A 24096-nucleotide genomic window follows, 5' to 3' on the forward strand; every position below is an offset into this window, starting at 1 on the left:
GAATATCACGTAACAATAGAATGAAAAGAAAGAAAGACATTTTCAGTTAAGTGAATTATTACTTGTACCTGAGTTCTCATGCATACAGCGCTTTAACAACACGGTTAATAATGATCCACGTACAGGTAATTATTGTTCAACTTCTTCTACTTCATAATAATATTAGATGTATATTATCATATGTGTAAAAATGAAAGCTTCGTTCATAATCTGAGTGATTGCACAGTCCAAAAATTATGGTTATTACTTTATTTATCAGAATAATATTCGTTAAACTAATATTATCATTAAATCGATTACTTCGATTTAGATCCTTTTTACATACTTCTCTTGCGAGATGTTATTTAGATTTCAAGTAGCTGATCGTACAAATATGCTACAAATAACTACAAGGGATCTTGTATGCTGCATTTGAAAATGCAAAAGGTTTTGTTTGTATGTAAGTTGTGGATAATACATAGTTTCTTGTGATATTATCGTTCACCGAATTATTCTAGATGGGACACCAAAGGTTCCCTCTGGATTCACAGAAAGTTAATACAAGAAACCAACACGCATCATCGCAATGATACTGCTTATGTTGTTTCGAAAGTGCTACTAGTCATGTATTTATTAATTATTTCCAATACATTTTATTTTCAATACGTTATGGCAAATATTTTCATATTGTGATACTTATCTTATTATAATTGCACTATAACACAAAGGTAATTAAGACTATGTCAGCACGTTATTGAAACCTTCGCAAGAAGACCACATATTTATTTTCACATTGATTATTGATGAAAATAGGATTAGCTGTATTATATTCCAGGAGAACGCTTTTATTTATTAAATAACATAATAAATAGACCACATAGTGTGTTAGTAAGAGAGGGCACGTGATCTTGTATATGTGTCATAGATGTAACTGGCCCAGCCATTCAATGGATGGATATTTGATCCTGCCCTGGTAAATGCTTGTGTAAGGGTTACTTTGAAAGAAGGATTATTTCATACTCTGACAGACGTAGATAAATAGCAAAAAGCAATGTTATGAGGTACCTTCTGTGGTCTCCATCTAAAGTAGAAATCTCGTCCATTCGAAGTATGTTACAGTAAAGAAACAATCTTCTCGCTAGGAGAACTGGTCAGCGACTATCGAGGCTCTTCTTGCAGTAACACATATGATTTCTAGAATATGCACGCTATATGAATTTATGAACGTGGTGTTGTTACAAACACCATGAAAATTTGCCTCGCCAATTGTATGAGCTTTTAGTTCTCATCTAACATACAAGGAACTTTATCTTGTATGAAAAAATTAATACATTACCTCCAGCCTGAAGTTTTATTCCACTCCATCGATGCATGGGTGGCATGACCGGATGACTTCCACTAAATAAAACTGGAACGCCATTGACCCCATTTGAGGATAGTCTGCCTGTAATAAAATTATATTACAAGAATTTACAGAAATTTGTACTGATGTGCATCACATGGAATATAAAGATTTTCAGAATAAGATTGCAATTCTTTCAAATACACCATTTGTACCTGATCGGCACAATGTATTTTCTTTTAAAGAATTACCTGTATTTTTGCATTATAAATGGACGAAAAGAAAAGCATTTGCTCTCTGACCAAGCAAATGTTGTGTACAAGCTTTAAATAAGAAATGTGTCCTTTGTACAATGAGCTACCTAAATAGTATTCGAATATTATAGACTGCAAAATGTTTTCAAATTTTTTCAATGCAGGTTAACAATGAGTTTTGAAAATAGTCATTTTAAAAAATTAGGAAAATAACTTTTCTTGGAATGGTTTCAATACCCGTAACTTGCTTCATCTGTGTATCTGATGGAGCTTGATCAAGTTGTACAATGAATTGTAAAATCTATTTTAAATCGAATTACAATTTGGAGCGTATATCGAGATGCCATGCAAGATCATTGATTTACAGTACTATTTCACTTTTCACCCATAGAACAGTTTTAATATGAGTAGACATGCATACAGAAGAATACAGCTTTTCTCAATTTAATTTCAGCTCTATATAATAATCATTGCTGTCTTTTTATTGCGATCATAGTGTTATACAATTTGGAAAGCAACAAGCATTTAGTCTGGCAAAAATAAAAAAGAATGTGATCATGATATAGTCGGTGACAGCCTAAAGAAAGGGCAGCACGTTAAAATATATATTAGTGTCCGAGCAAAGTATATGCCTCTTTAGCCAATTCTATGAACCTTCAAATGCATAATTTGCCCCATATGATACATTCTTTATCATATCTGATATCAAACTAGCTGTAATATTCCATTCATGGTATATGCGACTTTGACCGGTTCGAAAATCTACAACTCATCTGCAAAGTCTACGATGTATATTAGAAACTAATCTGCTTTATGCAGTTATCTTAGAACATATTAATAAAAGTTACGAAATGATATGCCACAATGTGCAAATCTTTAAGATACAGAAAACTATTTCAATTCATTGCTCATTGTGAAGCAAATTGATTTGACAGCTCACACTATTCATATGTTGTCCACTCATACATCTCTCAAGGCAAGATGAAGGATGGATCATTTTGGTACAGCTAATCAATGTTTATCTCTCTCTCTCTCTCTCTCTCTCTCTATATATATATATATATATATATATATATATATATATATATATATATATATATATATATAAGTGGGGAGATGGGAATATATTGATTGACTGATTGATGAATAGATAATTTCAGATACTGCTTTGTTAACATTTATATAGATATCAGCCCATAAACGACTGTTTATCAATTTCGCAGTGAAACCAATTTTTCCTAGCAATATATTTTTCTTGGATAATACTTACCCAATCATAATACCTTAGAAGAACAACTACTACCTCGCATGCCCTTCCCTCCTAGATAATACTTCTAGCAAAAGGGAGCAAAACGTTGTCTGCCGACCTAAGTGACCGTTGAGCAGTGTGGTCTCCCCTTAGGTAAAAGAATTGACGTTAAAGTTTACGACGAATGTCTCAATTACTACTAAAAATGAAGGCTTGCTCACTATGGATATAACTGCCGGGTGTCCGTAACGGTGTATGTGTATTGCCGGGTGTCCGTAATGGTGTATGTGTATTATGATTGGGCAAGTATTCTCGAAGCAATATGTACTTTACCCTGTTTCGTTTTCAAATACGGTATCCAGTCATAACAATTTAGGAGAATAGGTATGACACTGAGTGAGGAACATTCCCTTATTCCGGTTTCCTGATGTATGTGAGGCAGATTCTAACTAACCCGACTCCATCTATCCGGGCGCGGTTTCAAATAGGGAAACAGTCCTCCCACAAATCCAGCGGAAGTCTTGAATCAGTGTCTTAAGAAGCTGTCCATCGATCTGGAAGGGAGATCCATTGAGCTGTGGATTATATGTCCCACCAGATCGATCCCAGATCTCGGATATACAAGCTAGATAATGTGGACTCCGATCTCCATTCCAATTAAAGACTGGTGCATGGCCAAGTTAGAACCGCCGACGAATTGATGAATTGAACCTGGACTCTTCCGTTTTGTCACAAGATAAACAGCTGCATGAGCTCGGATACAGATTGCTGGTATAGTGGGAGGAGGAGGCCAGAACTCCGAGGGTCGAGGCGAAAAACGTTCTCAATTGTGGTTCGGAAGGCTGAATATTTCCTCGTCATCAAATACTCTAGAAGTGAAGACATCGCTTGACAGCAAACAACATTGGTTTGTTTGCATGAGGTGATGCTGCTAAAGTCTCCTGTAAATTAATGAGACTTAGCTGGAGAGGAGAAAAAATGTCTGCCACTCCCTAAATTCATAAAACGCCCTGAATTAGGTACTGAGGCCTCGATACAGTCCCCGATTAAAGAGAAATCACTCGTGGCAGAGTGTGGAGAGATTGCCAAGCGACGCGACCTCTTTTATAGCGTGAGGAATTATTATTGGCATAGTGCGGAATGAATGTCTTGAGGCGGTATGTGGGTTAGATTGGTCCCTACACATGTATGCAACAGTCGGGTTTAATTTACCGGAAGCTGGACTGCTAGTGATTGAGCCAGTCACATTGATTTTTTGGCCCTTCGTGATCCATAATATATGGCCTAGTTCGGTCGCAAAGGAAATAGGCCATCTGTGTGGGGAGGATGTTGTCAGGATTATTAGTTTGTGACGGGTTAAGGGACGCTTGAAACCGTCCGTATGTCTGCTGAGTGAGAGGGAAATTGGTTGTTTGTTTAGCACTGTTCCTCGATGTAGGAAATATGAGTTGAGTCGAACCCTGAAGAGGTAAGGTGGAGGGAGTTGCCAATAATGATGTGTCCTGTGGTGGTGACTTGGGTGTAGATGTCCGATGTACAACACTTCGTAGATGAAGGGTAAGAGTTGAAATTCCCATACTGAGGTAAGGTCCGCATGCAGACTGGTGCAGTCTTCGACCTTAGCTATGCATTTCTGCGTTTTGCCTATAGTTCTAATATGTAAGACAAAACAATGGAGTGTACAGATAAAAAATAATGACAATACTACCTGTAGGGAGAGGATGTATCAACCTATTGGCCTCCACATGCGTTATTTAAATACAGAGTAGGGAAAGTCATCATTGGCATGACCAGATAAATTCACTGAAGCATGGCGTTCCAGGGCTTGGGATGCCGTGGTAAACGTAACTAAATTGTGTGTACCATATATATCGGACGTTTTCATACATAGTTTCATTAGAGCATACAGACCTGCACGTATATAAATATTGTAGTCCTACTCTATCTTGTAAAGTAGGATAGGCTATCTGTGCGAATGACTAAGTGCTCTTTAAATATCATTGAATGCTTATCGAAACATGCATGAGCGAGAATCGACAGAGCAAACCATGTCAAACCAGAGCGAAAGCAATACAGAAATGTACATGTGTTTACAATACACACACACACACACACAGACACAAAATCACATGAAAGGTACCTGAAGGAATGTTATAGATACGTACAAAGTAGGAGCGACAATATATATTATTAGGCAATTACCTGTAGAGAAAAGGCCCACATACCGCCTATACAGCAGAATCGTTCATGTTGGGGCCCAAACGCAACGAGTGCTTTGGAATATAAACTCATCGATATGTACTAGTTCATAATAGAATTACACAATTCTCAGGATAATTATTTCGAGAGCTAGAAGCTTGCACACACACAAAATAATAACGACAAAGTGGTAGCAAATTGTACAGACAGAGTTTTGTCTGCATAGGAAGAGACAAAAATATTGGAATTATAGTCGGAATATACTTTCCTTAGAAGTGAAAAATTCTTCCATCTTGTAATGTTCCACGTATATTCTGGTTTTCAAGTGGCTCTCGTGACGCGAGGCTGCTTCTTTGCACAAGCGGAAATAGTAACAGAGGTTATTATGATTCACCACCAATTTTTATACCCAAGGGGATATCACTCTGTCCGACCATAACATATGTCGGTACATACCTTCCTTGAGCTAAAAGTAGAGTCAGAGAGGGCTGAACTTTGGTAGGTAGTAGTTGTTCTAAGGTATTATGACTGGGTAAAGTATTTAAGCATAAAGGGAAGTACATTGCTTGATCATGTACGCTACACGGTAGACCGCCTGTGTTGGTCTGATTAGGATTGGGAATATCATCATACTGAGAGAGAGAGAGAGAGAGAGAGCTCTACTCACCATATACACTAAGTTCTGCTTCGGGAGTAGTGAATATCACTGTCACGCCTGGTTCAATTGATAAGCTTCCAGAACGTCTGATAGCTATCTTTCTATCAATGACAACTGGACTTTGGCTTGGAATCCATGTTCGGTTGTCCTAGAAGATATTTCATTATATATATATATATATATATATATATATATATATATATATGTATGTATGTATGTATGTATGTATGTATGTATCATTATTTAGATAACGTTGATTGGAACGGGCCTAGTTAAATTAGAGACAACATATTAAATAGTTCATAATTCTGCTTATCATATTTCGCGCACCACTTTAATCCTTTCCCAGCACATTGAAAATGACCAAGTAAAAGTCAAAATTACAGACAGCGAGATACGTTTCAAACCGTTAATTTGCTGTCGTTACTGGTGTCTGTCTGACATGCAATCGTTGAACCTGACAAGACGGTATGCTCATATTATTTGACCCTATTTGAAAAATAATAAACATTAGCTTACGAATCAAATAGTTTGTAGTCTACTAGTACTACAATATTGTGCAAATAAGTACTTGCTTTGGGAAGAAATTGCTTATATCATAACTAATTGAGAAATAGTATCCTTCAAAAGGCAATTCTACACATTTTGAGAGACATAAACTTGATAAATCCGTTAAACATTATCGTAACAAAAACGAGCTGAAATGAATGGAATCGAATTGAATTGAACTAAATTAATTAATCCTCCATGAAATACTACCTCGATATCCCTGTCAATAGTTGTGTAAACGGGATTACTGTAGTTTCCGATCATACATCCGTACATCTCAAGTCTCAGAGATGGTCTTCCGTCGAACAAAACTGGATTGAAAGCTATGAATCGTGCCTGCAAATATATATATATATATATATATATATATATATATATATATATATATATATATATATATATATATATATATATATATATATATGATATAGCCAGACAGAACCCAATGTCATGACTTCTCGGACCTTTCTGTAAATTTATTCATCAGTGAACACAATTAGTAAGTATTTTTAAAAAACTATCTGTCACAACGTTTGCTAAAAGCATAGGTTTAGGCTGTTGTCAAATAGAGTATTGCAGCTGACATGTAGAGTCTTCTTTGCGATTGATAGCTTGCAATATACTGACTTTAGCTGTAACATTTTATTGACGTATTATAATAATATCGCAACATATATCATGGTTTCATTGGTATAAATAGCGCATTGGCTACTTGAATTATGTTGTGCTGGACATGATTTCTCTTACTCGCTTTCAGAGGGGCCCCGAGTGGCCGAGTGGTCTTAAGCGCTCTCCGTTACGGACCACTGCCATCTCACCTCTGTCTGCGTGGGTTCGAGTCCAAGGCTCGGCTAGCGTGGGTACGTGGGAAAGCCTGCCAGTAGCTTCTCGTGGGTCGGTGGTTCTTGCCTGGGTTTTTCAGGGTTCTTCCTCCACCATTAATACTGGCCGCCATGTATAGCCTATCGTGTGCTGAAAAATGGCGTTAAACACTACAACAACTACAACAACAACTACTCGCTTTCAGAAGTTAACTTGAGGCAGTTTATAATCTACTATAGTTTTTATTACTCTATAATTTGCGTCATGTAAGCAAAAAATAAAAAACCTCAGAAGATAGAACAAAACAAACAACAAACAAGCAAACAGAAGGAAAGATTAAATATAAGTGATATTTTTTTCGTATTAATTACAACTTCCTTTTTAATAAAAAGCTACTGAACAGTAGTCAATAACTGTTGCCAACTTATCGATATGCTAAAATAATTTCAGCCAAATTACATCTGTAAATTTACGATACAAATATTTCAATATTAGTTCTTACCGTAATTGTTGGATCTAGCTGAATTCTTTTTATTTCATTATATTGATCGTTCGTAGACATGACCTCGCCTAATATGTCTTCAGAAAGATAGGAATTGTATGGATACCAAACCAGGTTGTCGTCGCTGTTTTATAAATGATTATAACATTTAGACAGATGGCTCAAACGGTAAAGTAGCAACAAGAGTATCCACATATTGAAATAAGGTCAACTAATAAAAGCTAGGCTGTTGGAGGAGTAAAAATAAAAAGTATTCAAGTATATAAAGTATGTCATTCAAACTAAATTGATTTGAGAAAAAATCAGCTTTATGGTTCCCGATCAATTAGACGATCTGTATAAGAACTTTGCCTATATTTGTAAAATGACCTACTTGATCGAAACGAAAAGACTTATTTTAGAAAGAAATATTTCTTAAGTTAAAGTCAGCATTGTTTTATTTTCCCTTCCTTTGCTAATCTTTGTTTGACTCTAACGTTAAGCCAGTTAAACTGCCTAATATAAATTGTGTACCTATTAAGGGTATTTATAACAACTTGCATTATTGTTTAAATACAAAATGTGACAATGCATCACATTCAAAGATATATATCGATAATCATTATGCCGATAACTCTGGACTTCGAAAAAACTCTGCAAGGGAGTAAAGTTATAAGGACCCTTTCACCATCCAAGCGAGGTTATGGAACCTTGAAAGTAATGTTTGCTAATTTATGTTCCGTATGTGAAGCAATTTGTATATTGCAATCTCTCATGTTTAGCCCGCCTCAGTGTTCCTCTTGACATTACGTGTAGTTGATCATGCTACCTGTACTGTTTGTGGATTGTATTGCTTGAAGAGCTTAAGTGTGTAAAACATGGTATTTTTTTTAAAAAAAAATAATAGATATCGTCTTCAGAATGATTCATTAAAGAGAAATAGTGTGGTACTCATGTTGAAACTCAAACAAAGAAAAGTCTTGATTTACCTTGTGAACAAGCGGTAACATAGGAATCTAAAGATCCACCAGAAGACTCGTAGAAGTCGTATTATCAATCAATTAATCATATTCGAAACAATACAGCGCAAATAAAAAGAAAATAATAAATTATAACAAGAAATGAAAAAAGGAAATGTAAAACAACAATATTTGTCCTTGGAAACTTTCTTTCTGTACACATTATTTACTGGATTTTGCGGAAAAGAGGTTAATCGTTTCCACTCATCGGCAAGCAGTGACCTTATTTGTAACACCATAACATGTTCTTAAGCATACCGAAACTTTCTCCTTCCAAAAATTACAACATTTCATGACCACCTTTTTATAGATCCTTTGCTTAACTTTTCACGTCAGTTTAATTCTGTTTCAGGACACCTTCTCACAGCGGACATTTGATGTAGACCCTTTACTTTCCTTTAGTAATGTTTTACCGCTTCATAATGGACCAGAGCTTATATATTTGTTAGTTGTTTGAATATCATGTAGTTTACACTTCAAACAGTTTTAACACGCACACTGGGGCCTCGTTCAAATAATCGACTATAACATCAAAGACAATCATGCATTATAACAAATCATAATCAGATTAGAAGAACGTTTGGAGTAGAGGTTAGCAGACCAGAAAAATGTTAAGGAGGCAAACCTGACAGCAATACAATACTGACGAATTCAAATGTGAGAAAGGTGATTCAGGTCCTGCCATAGTGCCAAAATATGGTTGATTTGGGAGACGATATTCATATATTATGAACACTCATAATACATTCCCCTCCTCTAGCTATTCAAATCGTCCAAAGTTCAAACAAGCAACCCATGATATTGGAGAAGATACGTAAATCAAACATATATCTAAATTGCATTTAAGAAAGATGAATCTTCATTCCAGATTATCAAACGAACATATTTATTACTGACGCTGCAGGTAATTTATGTTATTTTATAATTCATTTATTAACATACCAAAAACGTAACACAGCTTACATCATTTATTCAAAAGTCCTACTCGAGGGAGTTTTTGTAATATTTCATTGTAGAATTTGAACACCTATTCGAACACGATAACACACAACACATACCTTATAAGGATTTGTACAAATAGACTCTGATCCAAACTATCAATTTGTATAACACTGCTGCTACTATCCAGTCGTAGATTTCATACTATTACATTATATTTTATTTCATGGCAACATATAAAAAGGTTAGGTAAAAATAAGGATGATACAAAGACTGCAGAAACGTGTAACGAGATCTACAAATGTGCTTTACCTTTCGATTTGGAAGCATCAATGAAACGTATATTTTTGAGTGCGCGGAAATCACCTGTTACTCACAGCAGTAATCATCTAGAAAAGCATATACCCGGGACTCGCAGTTGTATAAAATACAAAGTATGATATTATTACGAATTATCAATTTGCATACCACATTTACCACTAAACTCTGTTCCACAGTCACAGTTTCTATCTGACACATTGTTGTTCCATCTTCACAGTAGCCTCAAAATTACTGCATGGAAAGTATATCAAAGGACTGAATATAAAAATGTCTAAATATAGAAAGACTCACATGCCTAATTTGCTTGATATTTGTGCCTAAATCCATTGACTAAAACTGAAAACGTTTAGTGAAAAATGCCAGACAAAAATGCATCCCACCCACGTAAAAATTAACCCCGCGTTTGCGTGGAAGCATATACCTGTGTGATATCCGCAATTCTCTTGTAAACCATCCATTTGTAGCCCCCTGTACAGCAAATCCACTGATGTTCCATGTCCCTCTCAGGTCAATTTTGAGATACTGGTAGGAATCATATCCTGATGCTATCCATCCAGCTGAAGATATATCTTTATATATAGATAACTATTTCTACAATAATGAAAACTTTAAATTGATTATGTGTCATCTAGTTTACTTCAGCTAGAAGCGGGTGCTGAAAAATGTTTTATATTAAAATATGAATATTTGTTATTAAAGATTATATATATATATATATATATATATATATATATATATATATATATATATATATATATATATATATATAAACTTTGTTTAGCTTCCGCATCAAGTCGCCACAAATTATATCTAGATAAGATCATGTGCAAGGGGGATGTCAGAAACTCGTGCAGTCATGGGCTTAACATATATGCTTAACAATGGCAAGTATTATACAGCACTCGAATTTATCGAAACATGCCATCTCATCTCTGTCAATAGGGTTTCGTCTTTCTGGTTTGGCCAATGTGGGTATGTGGGAAAGCTTCCCAGCAGCTTTTGGAGTGTCGGTTGTTCGTATCGTGCCTTTCTGGCTATTCCTCCGCTAGTTATACTGGCCGCCATGCATGGCATAGCTTATCTTGCGATGGGAAATGACATTAAACCCCACAACGATACAGCAGCTACCAAACACGCATACCATTTCATATTTTATGCATCTAACATTTTTAATGCCTGAGAAATAAATATAAAACTAAAAATATAAACCAAGTTTGTAAAACCCTATTTCCTTATGTTTGAAATAAGGTTTCAAAGCACAAAATGCATCACATCACCAAGTGTTATGATTCCAAACAGGACAGTACGTACAAATCATGTGAAAACATAACCTGAGCTAACAAAACATGAAATGTGCAACAGTGGTCATATTTTCTTGTGTGTGTTACTATACAAAACTGCATAGAAATCGTCAAGTTTGGTGATTCGGTTATAAAGCGTTCATGTACTTGAAGCAGATAAGTTAGCTAAACATGAAATATGGCTAATATGACCTACCTTTGCAGTTACGGTGATATGCTCTCGCCGTTTCATGATTACATGCAAAATCTTATATATAAAGGTTGCTACAATTCTCTTTAGTAATGAAATGAACGACATAGATTTTCGACACAAATTGCAAATATTATACATGCGCATAATGCTTTATCACTCTATATGCCCTCCAGATGGGGTATATGTCATACATTGTGTGCACACAGTTGTCATTGTATTCAAACATCTATACGTAGATTTGGTATGGGCCGCATTGCTATGCATATTATTAACCATCTTGCATAATTTAGTTATATAAACTGATATATTGCAACGCGTGCAAACTTAGGAGTTCAATTACCTATGGACTGTATCAGCGGTTTCAGCCTCATAATTGTATTTATAGTACCAATTTTCACGATATCATATATCAATTATCAGGAAGTTATCTTCTCCACAATAAACTTTAACGTATGTAATAATTATATACGTTCTTTTCTTTCTAGCATCTGTTTTTGAGTCATCAAACGTTTCGGAAGATTGTATTTTTCTTGATTCTTTAGTTAACACATTACCTCGCATAAGCGCTTTCCATTAGATAGGCCTTTCATTGCTTATTTGCATAGAGACCCATTTGTAGGCCTATACACCATCTCCCTAGTATTGCGTTTCGACCACTGCAGTAAAACTCGGCCGTTTTGATACAATTTTCATCATCGATAGGAGGAACAGAAACTATAATAAACTATAGTCAACGTTTTAAATGACAATTTCGTTACATAACGTGGTTTGTATACGATAAGGTGGTAGTTCCTGTCATTTGAAGTTTTCTTTCAATTCTCTCGGTGTTCCTGTTGCTGTTATGTGTCAAAGATTTAGCAAACAAACTTAAAAATGATTTTTGGATAACAATTTGTCTGCAAGGAGAAAACATGTTACACATGGATAAAATACATTTTATCTTAAGTATTGAAGAGAGTCAATATTCCTTAAGGATATTCTCAAAACTGAACCTACAAAACATAGTATCGGTAATCATATAAAATTAATCCGTTAAATTAATCCGTTATATTCAGGACTGCATTAAGAAAGACATATATTTAATCGATTATGAGTTAGCAAAGAGAAAGGTTTTAACGTTGAGGTTAATCTAAGATATGGATTAACATTCTCACTTAGGAATGTAAGGTAGATTTGTCGAGCTATTGCCAGACTTCGATATAATTTTAAACAAATAAAATTAATTAAAATAAATGTATTTACATAACTCACTGCTACGAAGGTATTAATAGTGTCAATTGGTCAAATGTAAACTGGAATTATGTAGGTTATGGTGTATATAATCGAACAATATCGACCATACTGATAACGTCTGAAATAAGGAAAACGTACTTATCTAAATGAATCCATTCACCAAGTTTCATGATTCTGGTTAGTACCTGCTAGTCACGTGATTTAAGGCTCCCCTTCGTGACAGATGACTCATATCTTATATCCGACTGCGTGAGGTCGAGTCTTGGCTCGAGTAATGTAAAACCTTCCCATTAGCTTCCCGTAGGTCGATGGTTCTTTCTGGGGACATACTTACGTATAAACTCTCAACAGTGATGACGCCAATGCATAACTGAGGAGTAGCACAATAGCTTTCGTGTATTGTCTAGAGGTGAGCATAAAGCTATGGGAGCCCATTAACTAAATGGAATGTGGGCAAATGTTTAAAAAATGAGGACAAACTATGTAAACGATTATTATCATGCAACTGAAATTTTGTGAATATACTAATCTTCAGTGGTTCCATTTCCAGGTAACTCTTCGTATTTTGGTAACCGTGTCATTATCGGTTAGTATGAAATTACATTCTCAACGTGATTAATGAAGTAAGAAAATATAATTAATATAGCACATTTGTGAAATGCACTAAACAAATACATGTAGCGCTAAATTAATAGGATAGGTTGAAACCATCTTAGCTAGCCATAGTTACGATATGGTAACCCTATCTACACCTATTGCTGTTCGGGTATGTGAATTTTATTGGATGCGACGGCAAGCCACCATATCCAATCAAAATTAAATTGTTACAAGAGGAGCACATATTTTAAAACCACCGATATATAAGTACTTTTCCACTTTCAGTCCGTCTTTGTACAAACACCTTTCACTCAAATACATCTGTAATAGCGTCCCTTTGGTACCTAGTAATACTTTCGATGCTAAGCGTACAAAAATTCTTTTTAGGTCAATTGCCTCCACCATTTTCAGCCGGTGTACAATTCTCTGATGTTACACGCTGTTGGTCGGTTGACATAGCATACTAAGAGATGCAGTTCATTAAGTCCATTAGATGTAGCTAGGACACTAAATTATATGTTCTATCCGCCAAGGTGTAGATAGGGTTATCATATCGGAACCTTGGCTAGCGAAGCTGGTTTTAAAGAAGATACAATATTTAACAAAAACGTGTATAAAGTTTGGTCAAAGAAACAACGAAATAGTGTCACATAATAACGATTATGGCAAATGATCGATATATATATTTATAACACTAAAAAGTCCCAAGGATATAACAGTTACAATTTATATACAAAACAATATTATCACTTTGAACTAGCTATATATGTCTACAATTGTGACTATCAGATATTTCAGAAATAATGGACTGAATTAAGAAAACTACACCGAGAAACACACCGGGCACAAAATAGTTGTGAACTTCTTTTCTTTTCCTATATCATCATCATCATCATCATCATCATCATCATCATCATCACCACCATCATCATCATCATCATCATCTTCTTCTTCTTCTTCTTCTTCTTCTTCTTCTTCTTCTTATTGTTCTTCTTTTTCTTCTTCTACACAGCTTAAATATTTTCTTTACGTCCCTTGATAATTTTCTCCCTGCAGTTTAAAATCTGCTTTAGGTCTATCGTCATCACATATATTGTTGCAGATATAGAAATAACTATACTGGCTTAAACATTCTGCTAATATATGGTATCATTACTCTATAAGGCAGTTAATAGTGAATGCATATATATATATATATATATATATATATATATATATATATATATATATATATATATATATATAATGAAATACTTTAAAACATTTATTTGCACATCGAATTAATAAATACCATTGGGACAATAATTGTCATAGTCCATTTCTTGGTAATTATTACATGATATTTGTCTTTGCCTTGTGTTACATAGCACATAGATACATTAAAAAATAGAGAACGAAAACTCAATTAAAGTACCTCCTCCATCGTTGAGTCTAGCAGCATGAGGCACATTATTGCTATCGTATGTAGATGATGCCGAGAACTGGTCAGATCTGAAAGTCCCATTTTCTAATCCCAGTGGAGTGTCGCAAAATTCTGAAACGAAGTAAAACCGTTAAGTGCGCCATATCAAGGTGTACGCATCCAAATGTTGGTAAAGATATGTATACAATCTAAATCTCTATGACGGCTAATACAACGCGCATCTGCCGGTTAATCTATGATACATTCATATACAATTTTTGTATATAACTCGTCAAATATAAACATGAAATGTTCAGAGATTGCCAACTTGAGAGAATTGCGAATAGAATGAATTTACTACGTAATTATCAAGTACCTCGAAGACAAACCCGCATTCCATTTGATACAGAATAATAATTAACGACCTGGGGAGCTATATTCGATCATATCTAATCTTTCTCTTTCTTTTCCATTCAGGGTTTAACACTTTTGTTCCAGCGTCGTAGAAGTACTCCACATACATTTTTAGGTCATCCTTATTTAAAGACTACATTGTGTTGAAAGGACTTATGAGACGCTGAAGGTTATTCAGGGACATTGTTTCACGTAAGGATTGTTTTCCAATTTCGTTACTATGAAATCAGTGTCTATGTTTAGATCATGTATCTTTTACATGACATATAAACAAGACCGCTCCATCGTCTAACTACAATTATGTATAATGTTCTGATAGAACAAACATGAATTTGGACTAAAGTATCATGTCCACAGATGGAGTCTCTTTGCTTATTTCAGTTCTTTACGAATACGAACAACTAAACACTGTTAGGGTTATAATTCTCCAGGAAAAAATATATTTTAAGAATTGTACTTTTCCACGAAGCAGGCATTTAAAAATGTATTGTTTATCGATACATGCAACTGACGTGGACAAGAAACCGGTCTTGGAAAAGTACATACGTACTGGTTAGCGACATTAAGAAAATATGGAGTCTTCTCAAAGATTTGGGAAGAATAGTATGTGGCTGTAGAGGTTTCCAAACAGATGTTTGCACTACAAGAACGACAAAACTACTATCTCAAACAATGCTGATTTTCTATTATATTATCTATACGCCAAATGATATGAACATTCATTACCAACAATGAAGGAAGGCAATGGCTTTGACATGGTAAAGATCGATGCTTTGTTTATGAAATTATATATTCGAAAAATGTTTTCTGTGTCGATGACCTTATGTGTATAAACCAGCAACCAAACAACGGATGTCTTACACCATTATCCGAAGAATTAAATCGGTCGATCTGAAAATAATGTCACTAGTCAGTTAGTACTTGACACGTAGCCGAAACTAACTACAAACGTATAATGCCTATAAACTAAATATGTTCCATACCTATCAAAACCACAAGATGTTCGTCCAACAGATGACAACGGATCAGTAAATAACATATTTGACTGCAACATAATGTTTAAACGTACTTTCATTTATACTTTCATGACATGGTTTTCCACCAAGATCTCATGGACAAGCACAATGTATTTGCTGTGTCATTGTAAGACGAGACAGTACATGTTGCATATCTGGACCAAGTAAACATATATTTGCCTCAGGGTGTATATTTAACACACCAACACACGCCAATGTAATCTGTACATTAAATCAGATATTGTAAGATATCACAAGTAGTTGGCGAGCAATCAGATACAAAGTTCTACGCATATCAGTCATACAGATGCTATCAAACCCCAAGGGCGCATTGCATGCTTAGATTCAATAGAATGTATGTTATGCCTTTGTGATTTCGCCCACTCAATTACTTATACGATAAGCAAATGTAAACTTCAATAAAGTGCCTAATGTATGGCACATGACGCTACAGCGCTATTCAAACATAAGAGGCAAAGAGGATAAGATATAATCTACCATCACTTTCTCAATGACATGTCGCATGTAAAGTATACCGATCATAAGGAACTTACGTAGGAAAATTGTACAAAATCATATTACAAATTAGCCAATCTACACACAAGTCAGCTTGTCTAGAATTTGTACAAAATGCGGTACGCATATATGTATGGAAATATTGAGTCTGATGTCACATCGCACAATCATAAATATATAATACCAATTAAAGAGCTTGTATACAGCTAACTGATTCAAATGTTGTCAAATGTTTAACGTTGATTATCTCTTTGAACCATGAAAATGTGACTCCTGCAGGATAGAACATACAAGCAAGGGTGTTATTTATTTAATGATAACTAATGGCAACCAAGGTACAAGTCTTAAAATATAAGATCATATTTTAATAAACTGTATTTAGAGAGGAAGAAAGAATAAAAATATAAACACATAAGCTACGACTCAAAAAAGTATTATTATATACAATAGTGACTTAGTCTTAAAAGGTTAGTATGCATAAATGCAGCATGGTTGCCTAACCCAGGGCAAACACATGATGCAAAATCGCAATCGGCTAGCAGAACATTGCCAAACATAAAGATGCAACCACTCCTTCCAATGATATATGTGGGTGGTATAAACATTTAGTTGTTGGTAATAGACTAAAAGCTAATCTAATATGTAATTAAAACCACCTTTAACACAATTTGCAGTGTTGGAAGTGGACAGACTAAATTTAACAGTCCTTGTTTTGTGTGGCTATTTCACTAAATTCCTGTTTGTGTGTATCTGTGTGTGATTTGGATTTTAAACGTACATAGCGGCGGGAATGGTACAGGATATGGAGACTTGCATGAGTGAAATAGAGAAAACTTTATTAAAACGTAGCATTTAAATTGACTTAATAACATTTTAAACATTATATGTCCCAACTTTTAATCGATTTGCTTTCAAAACGCTTCAGTATGTGCAACATCGTTTAATGTAATACGCATACATTATTTATTGCTAAGTTTTATCGACGCGAAAGTCGACGTTGATAATAAGATTAAACTGCGCGCTCAAACATTTCAACTCTGTTTAGTGTTCAAATAAATCATCACGATCAAAGTTGACATCGCAATTGTCATCACCATGATAGCTTTCATCTCCGTCATAGTAATCAATTTCGTGATTGTTTACTTTATCACCGCCATCATCGTCGGAAATACCGAACAAAATAGGCTAGCCTCTGAAAGTTTAATCTCTCTGCGAAGACGTGTTCGTACATGTTTGAAATCGCCCTCAAATGTTTGCATGGACCGTTTTTCTATTACGGAATCAAAGGATATAAGTGTTAGTACTAGTGAAGGTACGCACATTGCATTTGCACAATAGATACATAAGTAAGGTGGGTAGGGGGCTTGCTTTATCGCCAATCTGCATGTAAACATAATCATGTAAGTTCGATAATGAGGGTAGGTGTTTTTTAATTGAGACAATGTTGATTTAAGGACATTTAGTTGCTAGATAATAGAAACCTGGGTATATAAAGGCACACAAACTTGTAAATAACTGAGTTGCGATTATGACAATAACATTCGTATCCCTCAGGTTTTCTATACATATTAAGATACATTTTCCTTTTTCCTTCAATAAATTTATTTTCCAGCAAAACTATGTATTCGTGTACTGTCTTAATAATTGCATACATTCAAAAAAGGACATATTAAAATGTTCTTTATAAAACAAATTAGAAAGAGGAAAATTATGTATAATCTTTCAAGTGTCCGGCACCCCCAATTATTATATTGATTTTATACTTGACTCATAAGAAGTCAATTGAATGTGCGTTTGCGAATATAGATGGTGCGTATAAATCATAAAGTAAGTGGAAATGCCGGAGTGAATGCCATACTTTGTAACCTTGTTTTGTTATAATCCATATCTCTGTCTGTATGTCTGTCGTTCTGCCTGTCTATCTTGCGATTGCATCCCGAATGCTACGTACATGAGCATAACCACGACGAATATATTTTAAGACCATTTCATCCGGCTTAGCCATCTGAAATATCTGGCGGTACTTCCATCTACGCTGTCATAACAAATGTTACAGCTAACAGGACAATGAAATGTGAAGGCCAACATAATGGATTTTGCGAAGACGTTGTTAAAATATGTTCAAGGAAGAATAAACCGTTTCACTTTAATCGTGTGTGTGTGTGTGATTAGGACGTTTAACGTAGCTTTTAAAAAGATTCATTCCTAACGCTACCATGTATGCAGTGTGACCTTTTATAGTGATGTCTAACACAGATACATCATGCCGCAGACATGTAGCATGATGATTCAACCAGTCACATTATCTTGACAACAGGCCGACCAGACCTAACACTAACCTTTTAATGCTGAGTGCATAGCGAGGCAGCTGCTAGTACCATTTTTGTAAGTCTTTGGTATGACTCGGCCGGGGTTCGAACCCACTACCTCCCGCTTCCAAGGCGGACGTTAAAACCACTAGGCCACCGGAGCGGTTAGAGCGTATGTATGTATGTATGTATGTATGTATGTATGTATGTATGTATGTATGTATGTAATATATGGCTATTATTGTTAATATCTTACGGCCCCAGAGACTTCATCGCTGCTGAACAATACTTGCAAATTTTCTTGGAGCAAAGTTTAAGATAAAATCACTCTATATCTATTAGACGAGGATCACACCTTGGATAATCATTAAACATTTTTGGCAAGAAAGTGTTTGCCGTTATTTTGAAATTCTGTGCATTTACTCCAGTCCAGGTTATAACTAATGCATGCGTAAAATTTATCAGAAACCATGACTCACTTTCCAGACTTTATCACAACTTGCCGCATGACACTAAATAGTTTCTTGTGAAGTAAATATTAAAATGCAAAAATCGGGTCCATGCATGTGATTCAATTATTTTAAAGTAATAAGAATGCAATATTTAGTATCAGAGCTTTATCGATGAAAAGTTTATGCTTGATACTCAATATCATACTGCGCATGTAAACATTATAAACTTATACAGTGATTAAATAAAATATCATGATTAAGAACAACATAGCATATGTTGTCACAGCCATGTTCGTCGTGTTCTGTCTTTATCTTTAATGTTTTATTCTTTTCTTTGTCATCGCCATCATCAATAGGGTCAAAAAAGCCCTACCATTGAAGGTTTTGTCCTATTCCTAGACGGGTGTACATATCAGTCAACCACCTTCAAATGAATGAATTTAGTTTGGTCTTCATTTACAGTAATGGAGGAGTTAAACGACACTGCGCTCGAAATCACACACATATTCACACTTGCACAAATAGTTTGAACGAAGCAGAGAAGACAACGTTGAATGGGAGCTTGCTTTTCCTCCTACCCTTACCAGCTGAAACAAATATTGCAAACTTAAACAGTCTGATAATGCGGGTAATATTCATAATATAATTCTTGAATTTAAGGAGTGTATATTTTGTAAATAATGACACTCTTGGTATGAAAAAAGAACCACACAGTTGTAACGTCACCATTTTAGCATTAATAGACATATGAACTGCTTTTAACATATCTCATGTGTGACATACATATCCAGATACTCATTTTGTATGGAGGGGCAAACTTCTTTAGCTCTTTCGTATTCCTCACTTGTATATTTGTAATTTTCGCTTGATACTGTCTCAAAATCCTTTTACAAAACAAATTGTTTACTTACGTCCGATCAGTCTCAACTCTTCACAAGTTTTCGAATATACTTTGAAGTTAATATAATATTGAATGAAAAAGAAAAGCACCGAGGATAAACGCATTTTCTCCCCTCCACCACCACCCACTTGAAGAAAAGTTTAATATTTTCATATTCTGCACTAAAATATCTAAAGGCATGTAGTGCAGTATAAGCAGTGCATTCGTCAATTAACCTAAATGGAAAAGATATAGAATAATGATGCAGTATTGAATTATCTTGTTGGTATGATAGATACGAGCGACTGTTTACAATGAATAATGAAGTATGTTTACATTTCATCTGGGTTGATTGATGCAAATACTTCGAATATGCCCAGACACAGAGTTTAATTACCTGCTATTAACCTGAATGCATTTAGAGTTAGGATGATTAAGCAGGAAACAAAGACATTTTAAAACAAGCTAACACAAAATTATTTGTAACAAAATCTGCGCCGATACATTATAGTCCATGTCTAACTGTGCAAAGCCGGTATGTATCAGAATTGTTGTGGTAATACCTAATGGATCAATTGAAGCAAAACACAATATTTTAGGCATAGTATAGACACTGCATGTTTCTATAGCTTGTGTCTCATCTACTTGTTGGTAAAAAAAAGCATCACATGCATAAAATAAGAATCACGGATGCAACTGTTAAGTCCCCCTTGCACCCTATCAGCGATGAGCCATCATTTTATTAAGATTAACGCGTGTTTCTTGACTCGACGAAGAAATATGAGATGTGTGCGTTACAAAGACAGTATACAAACATGTGTATTAGTCTCGGTAACATTGTTTATATAAGAAGAACGCGATGGAGATGAATCAAACAGGCAAATACATTTACTGTTCTTAATGTTAAAATGTAGAACACTTTTATTTTTATATTTGAAATCTGGCATGGGTAAGGCTGAACCTACCGTCTGTGACGGCCATTCAACGCCACCACGGACAGAATTATGCAATCGTATTTTATACGTGTCCGTATACCAGGATATAGAAAAGACTGCATTGTCAGCTGTGTCATCCTGTTAAATTAGACACAGATGACAGGTCAATGGTGCCGTTTTGTTCTTTTAGTAATAGAAGTCAAGCTTAATCACCACTACGATATTCTGGATTCCTTGTGTCTCCTGAATATTTAGTATGAATTAGGTTTCATTACATTACTAGGTAAGTATCAAACCCGAACAATAACTGAGTAGTGAAACAATCATAGGGTCGCATCGTCAAAACAAATTCTCCGTCGGAATGTCTCCATTTGCATGTTTGTTTTGATTTTTCTTTTGAGAGCTACTTTTAAAGATACATTATTTGTTTATTTTTTATTTATTGATATATCAAAGGTAATAGTTTAATACTCACCTGCTCTACTACTGTACATCCAAGAAAACCAGGTAAAGATCAAGAAAGACCAGAGACGCTTTTCGGCATACATCTTCTGGCATGATATTGCATGCTTCACTGGAACTTAAAGTTACAGGGTATTCGTACTGGACAGGTCACCACTGGATATTCAATAACCGATATAGAAAAATAGATTAGAGACATAAATATGTCGTCTTCCTCATAGCATTGGAAGAGTGCTGTGTTATGAGTTACAAGGACAATTTCGTGATAAACAATACAACTAAAGCTAACACTAACTGCTGGCTAAGTCGATCTGCGTAGAATGCTAAATTACTTGAACTTGCCTATTACGCAGGTTGGAGATAAAACCGCGACATAATAAGTAGCTCTAATGGAACGTAGCAGTGCGTATAGTATTTGGTTTCATAACAATATAGATTAATTATCTGCTAGACATTTGCACAATACATACAAGAGATACTACGGTGAGGTCGCTGGTCAGATACGTGAGGAACGTTTCTAGTATATGCTCTTAAAATAAGTACCAGAAAATTGGTCCAAGTTTCCGACGAACGATGATTAACAAGAATGAGGCACAATGTGTGTCTCATATCCGTGACAGTCATTGTAAATATGTGCCTGATCAAAAGTACACTGTTGCGCGTCGACTTTTTTATAGCTTCATAACAATGTTCTGTACATAATCTTGGGACATAGTATAAAATTAAATATTAAAACTCCGAAGAGCCACACCTACTTTATAGTCATGAAATATGTCTGGCTAGAAAGTGATTGCAATATTTTGTAAACCCCTTTAAATGTTAAAGGTAGCACGTTATAATATTCTGCATGTCACCAACAACCCTTGTGTGAAGACGGGATTACCAACTGTTGCATTAAAATGCAGAACTTAATTTTAATCTATTCGATAAACACTATAAAAATTTGTATTCAAGACTGCAATATCAATGCCACAGCATTTCCCTCTACTGGTAAATTTACACACTTAAAATATTTAGTATCGGAAGACACTGGTTTCTACCAGGGGTGGGTAATTGTTTATTTTTCTTTGTTTAGTTTTCACGTATGTGATATTGCTTTTCGCATAGCACTTTCTGTGAATCCGACACCAAATAAAATGATTTATGTATAGACTATTAGTCACAATTGTATAGACTTTTGTCAACTTAGTCTGCATATATCAGAATATTTAGAAACAAAAAGAAATACCATAGAAACAATGTATGTGCGTGATTTGGATTTGTAACGTAGCTTTAACTCTCTTTTGGTCATATCGTTGCGACGTCTGCAGTGTGGCAGCTTATACTGATTTCTAGCACCTAAGCATCATGCTGCAGACATGTGGTATCATGTCCCACGCAGTCACAGTATCCTGACACCAGGCCGACCAATCCTAACACTATTCTCTTCACTGCAGATTATATAAAATATTTAAAAAGAAAAGATTAACTGTATTTAGCACCACAACTTTATCTGTGCAAACGTCATGCTTTAAGACCATAACATATCCTATGTATGCGAGAAGCTCAACTTTGTTCACTGTTCAATAATGTTATCGCAATCAACGTCAGCGTCAAATTTGTGGTCACTGTCATTTTCCGTCGTGATCTTCATCCTTTTCTGTTTTCTTTGTCATCGCCATCATTTTTAGAAATGGCGACATAACAACCAAGTGCTAACCGAAGACCCAGGCTATCAGGATGCCTCTGAGGGTTGTGTCACTATTCCCAGACTGGTCTACACATCTATTAACTATCTTCAGTGGAATCAGTGTTTCTCCGATGTAGTGTAGTAAAGGTAGGGTACCCGACCTCATAAGCGCACACAATGTACCAGTTCGGTAATGCTGCTACTAGTATTGATTAATATAAATACTGATTTTAAATAATGGAAACCTAGGTTAATCCAAACACACAATTTGTATAAACGATCAGTTTCGCCTTATCAATGATGTTCATATGTCTCTAGTTTAAAATAGTTATCCAGGCACTTATTTATCTTGAGAGAAATATTCCTTCTCTCCTTGTATTACTTTTCATTTATGAGGTATGTAAACGTTTTGCATAGAGCTTTCTATAAACCGGCTGTTTAGTAAGATTTTGTATATTTTGTAATATCGGTACCTTTAATTTCATGCAGTAATACATATTAGAATATTAAAGAAAAACAAACACAGAAGAAAATTTCTGTTTAAAATTCACCTTTCTTTTCGGAAAATGTTCTAATAATTTCATACTCTGCTATGAAATGTCAAATACATGTGAGTGCACATGTCAATAAATGTAACTAGAAATGGTCTAGTGTACACTATGTACATTTCACCCTCTTGTTACGGTGATAGAAGTGAATGGCCGTTTATATGGGGTGATTATATACATGGAATTTGCATTTAAGTTATTTGTTGACGAAGATGGTCTTGATCCTCTGACATAGTAAATTGTGCGCCATACCACTCTTCTCCCTCTTATCGGTTGTGCAGCATTTAAGAACTATAAATAGCAGACACTTCGTTTAGTGTATGTCTTTCATGGATCAGTTGAAGCACAATCAAACCT

The 24096-nt window shown here is 35.1% G+C and overlaps 1 protein-coding gene across 1 annotated transcript in view; it reads right to left on the minus strand.

Moving 5' to 3' along the window:
* LOC149772577 (uncharacterized) overlaps positions 1-13541 on the minus strand; it is a 57304-nt gene extending 43763 nt beyond the window's left edge. Inside the window, exons 1-6 of the mRNA XM_089947631.1 lie at positions 13481-13541; positions 10234-10369; positions 7555-7678; positions 6441-6566; positions 5691-5829; positions 1316-1423 (exon numbers count right to left, since the gene is read on the minus strand). Of these exons, the coding sequence (XP_089803757.1) occupies positions 1316-1423; positions 5691-5829; positions 6441-6566; positions 7555-7678; positions 10234-10369; positions 13481-13541 (694 nt within the window). The remainder of the gene's footprint in view (positions 1-1315; positions 1424-5690; positions 5830-6440; positions 6567-7554; positions 7679-10233; positions 10370-13480) is intronic.
* Between the last annotated feature and the right edge of the window lie 10555 nt (positions 13542-24096).

This window comes from Sinohyriopsis cumingii, unplaced genomic scaffold (assembly GCF_028554795.1).
Source record: "Sinohyriopsis cumingii isolate HCF-2022 unplaced genomic scaffold, ASM2855479v2 utg001392l, whole genome shotgun sequence".
Classification (NCBI taxonomy): domain Eukaryota; kingdom Metazoa; phylum Mollusca; class Bivalvia; order Unionida; family Unionidae; genus Sinohyriopsis; species Sinohyriopsis cumingii.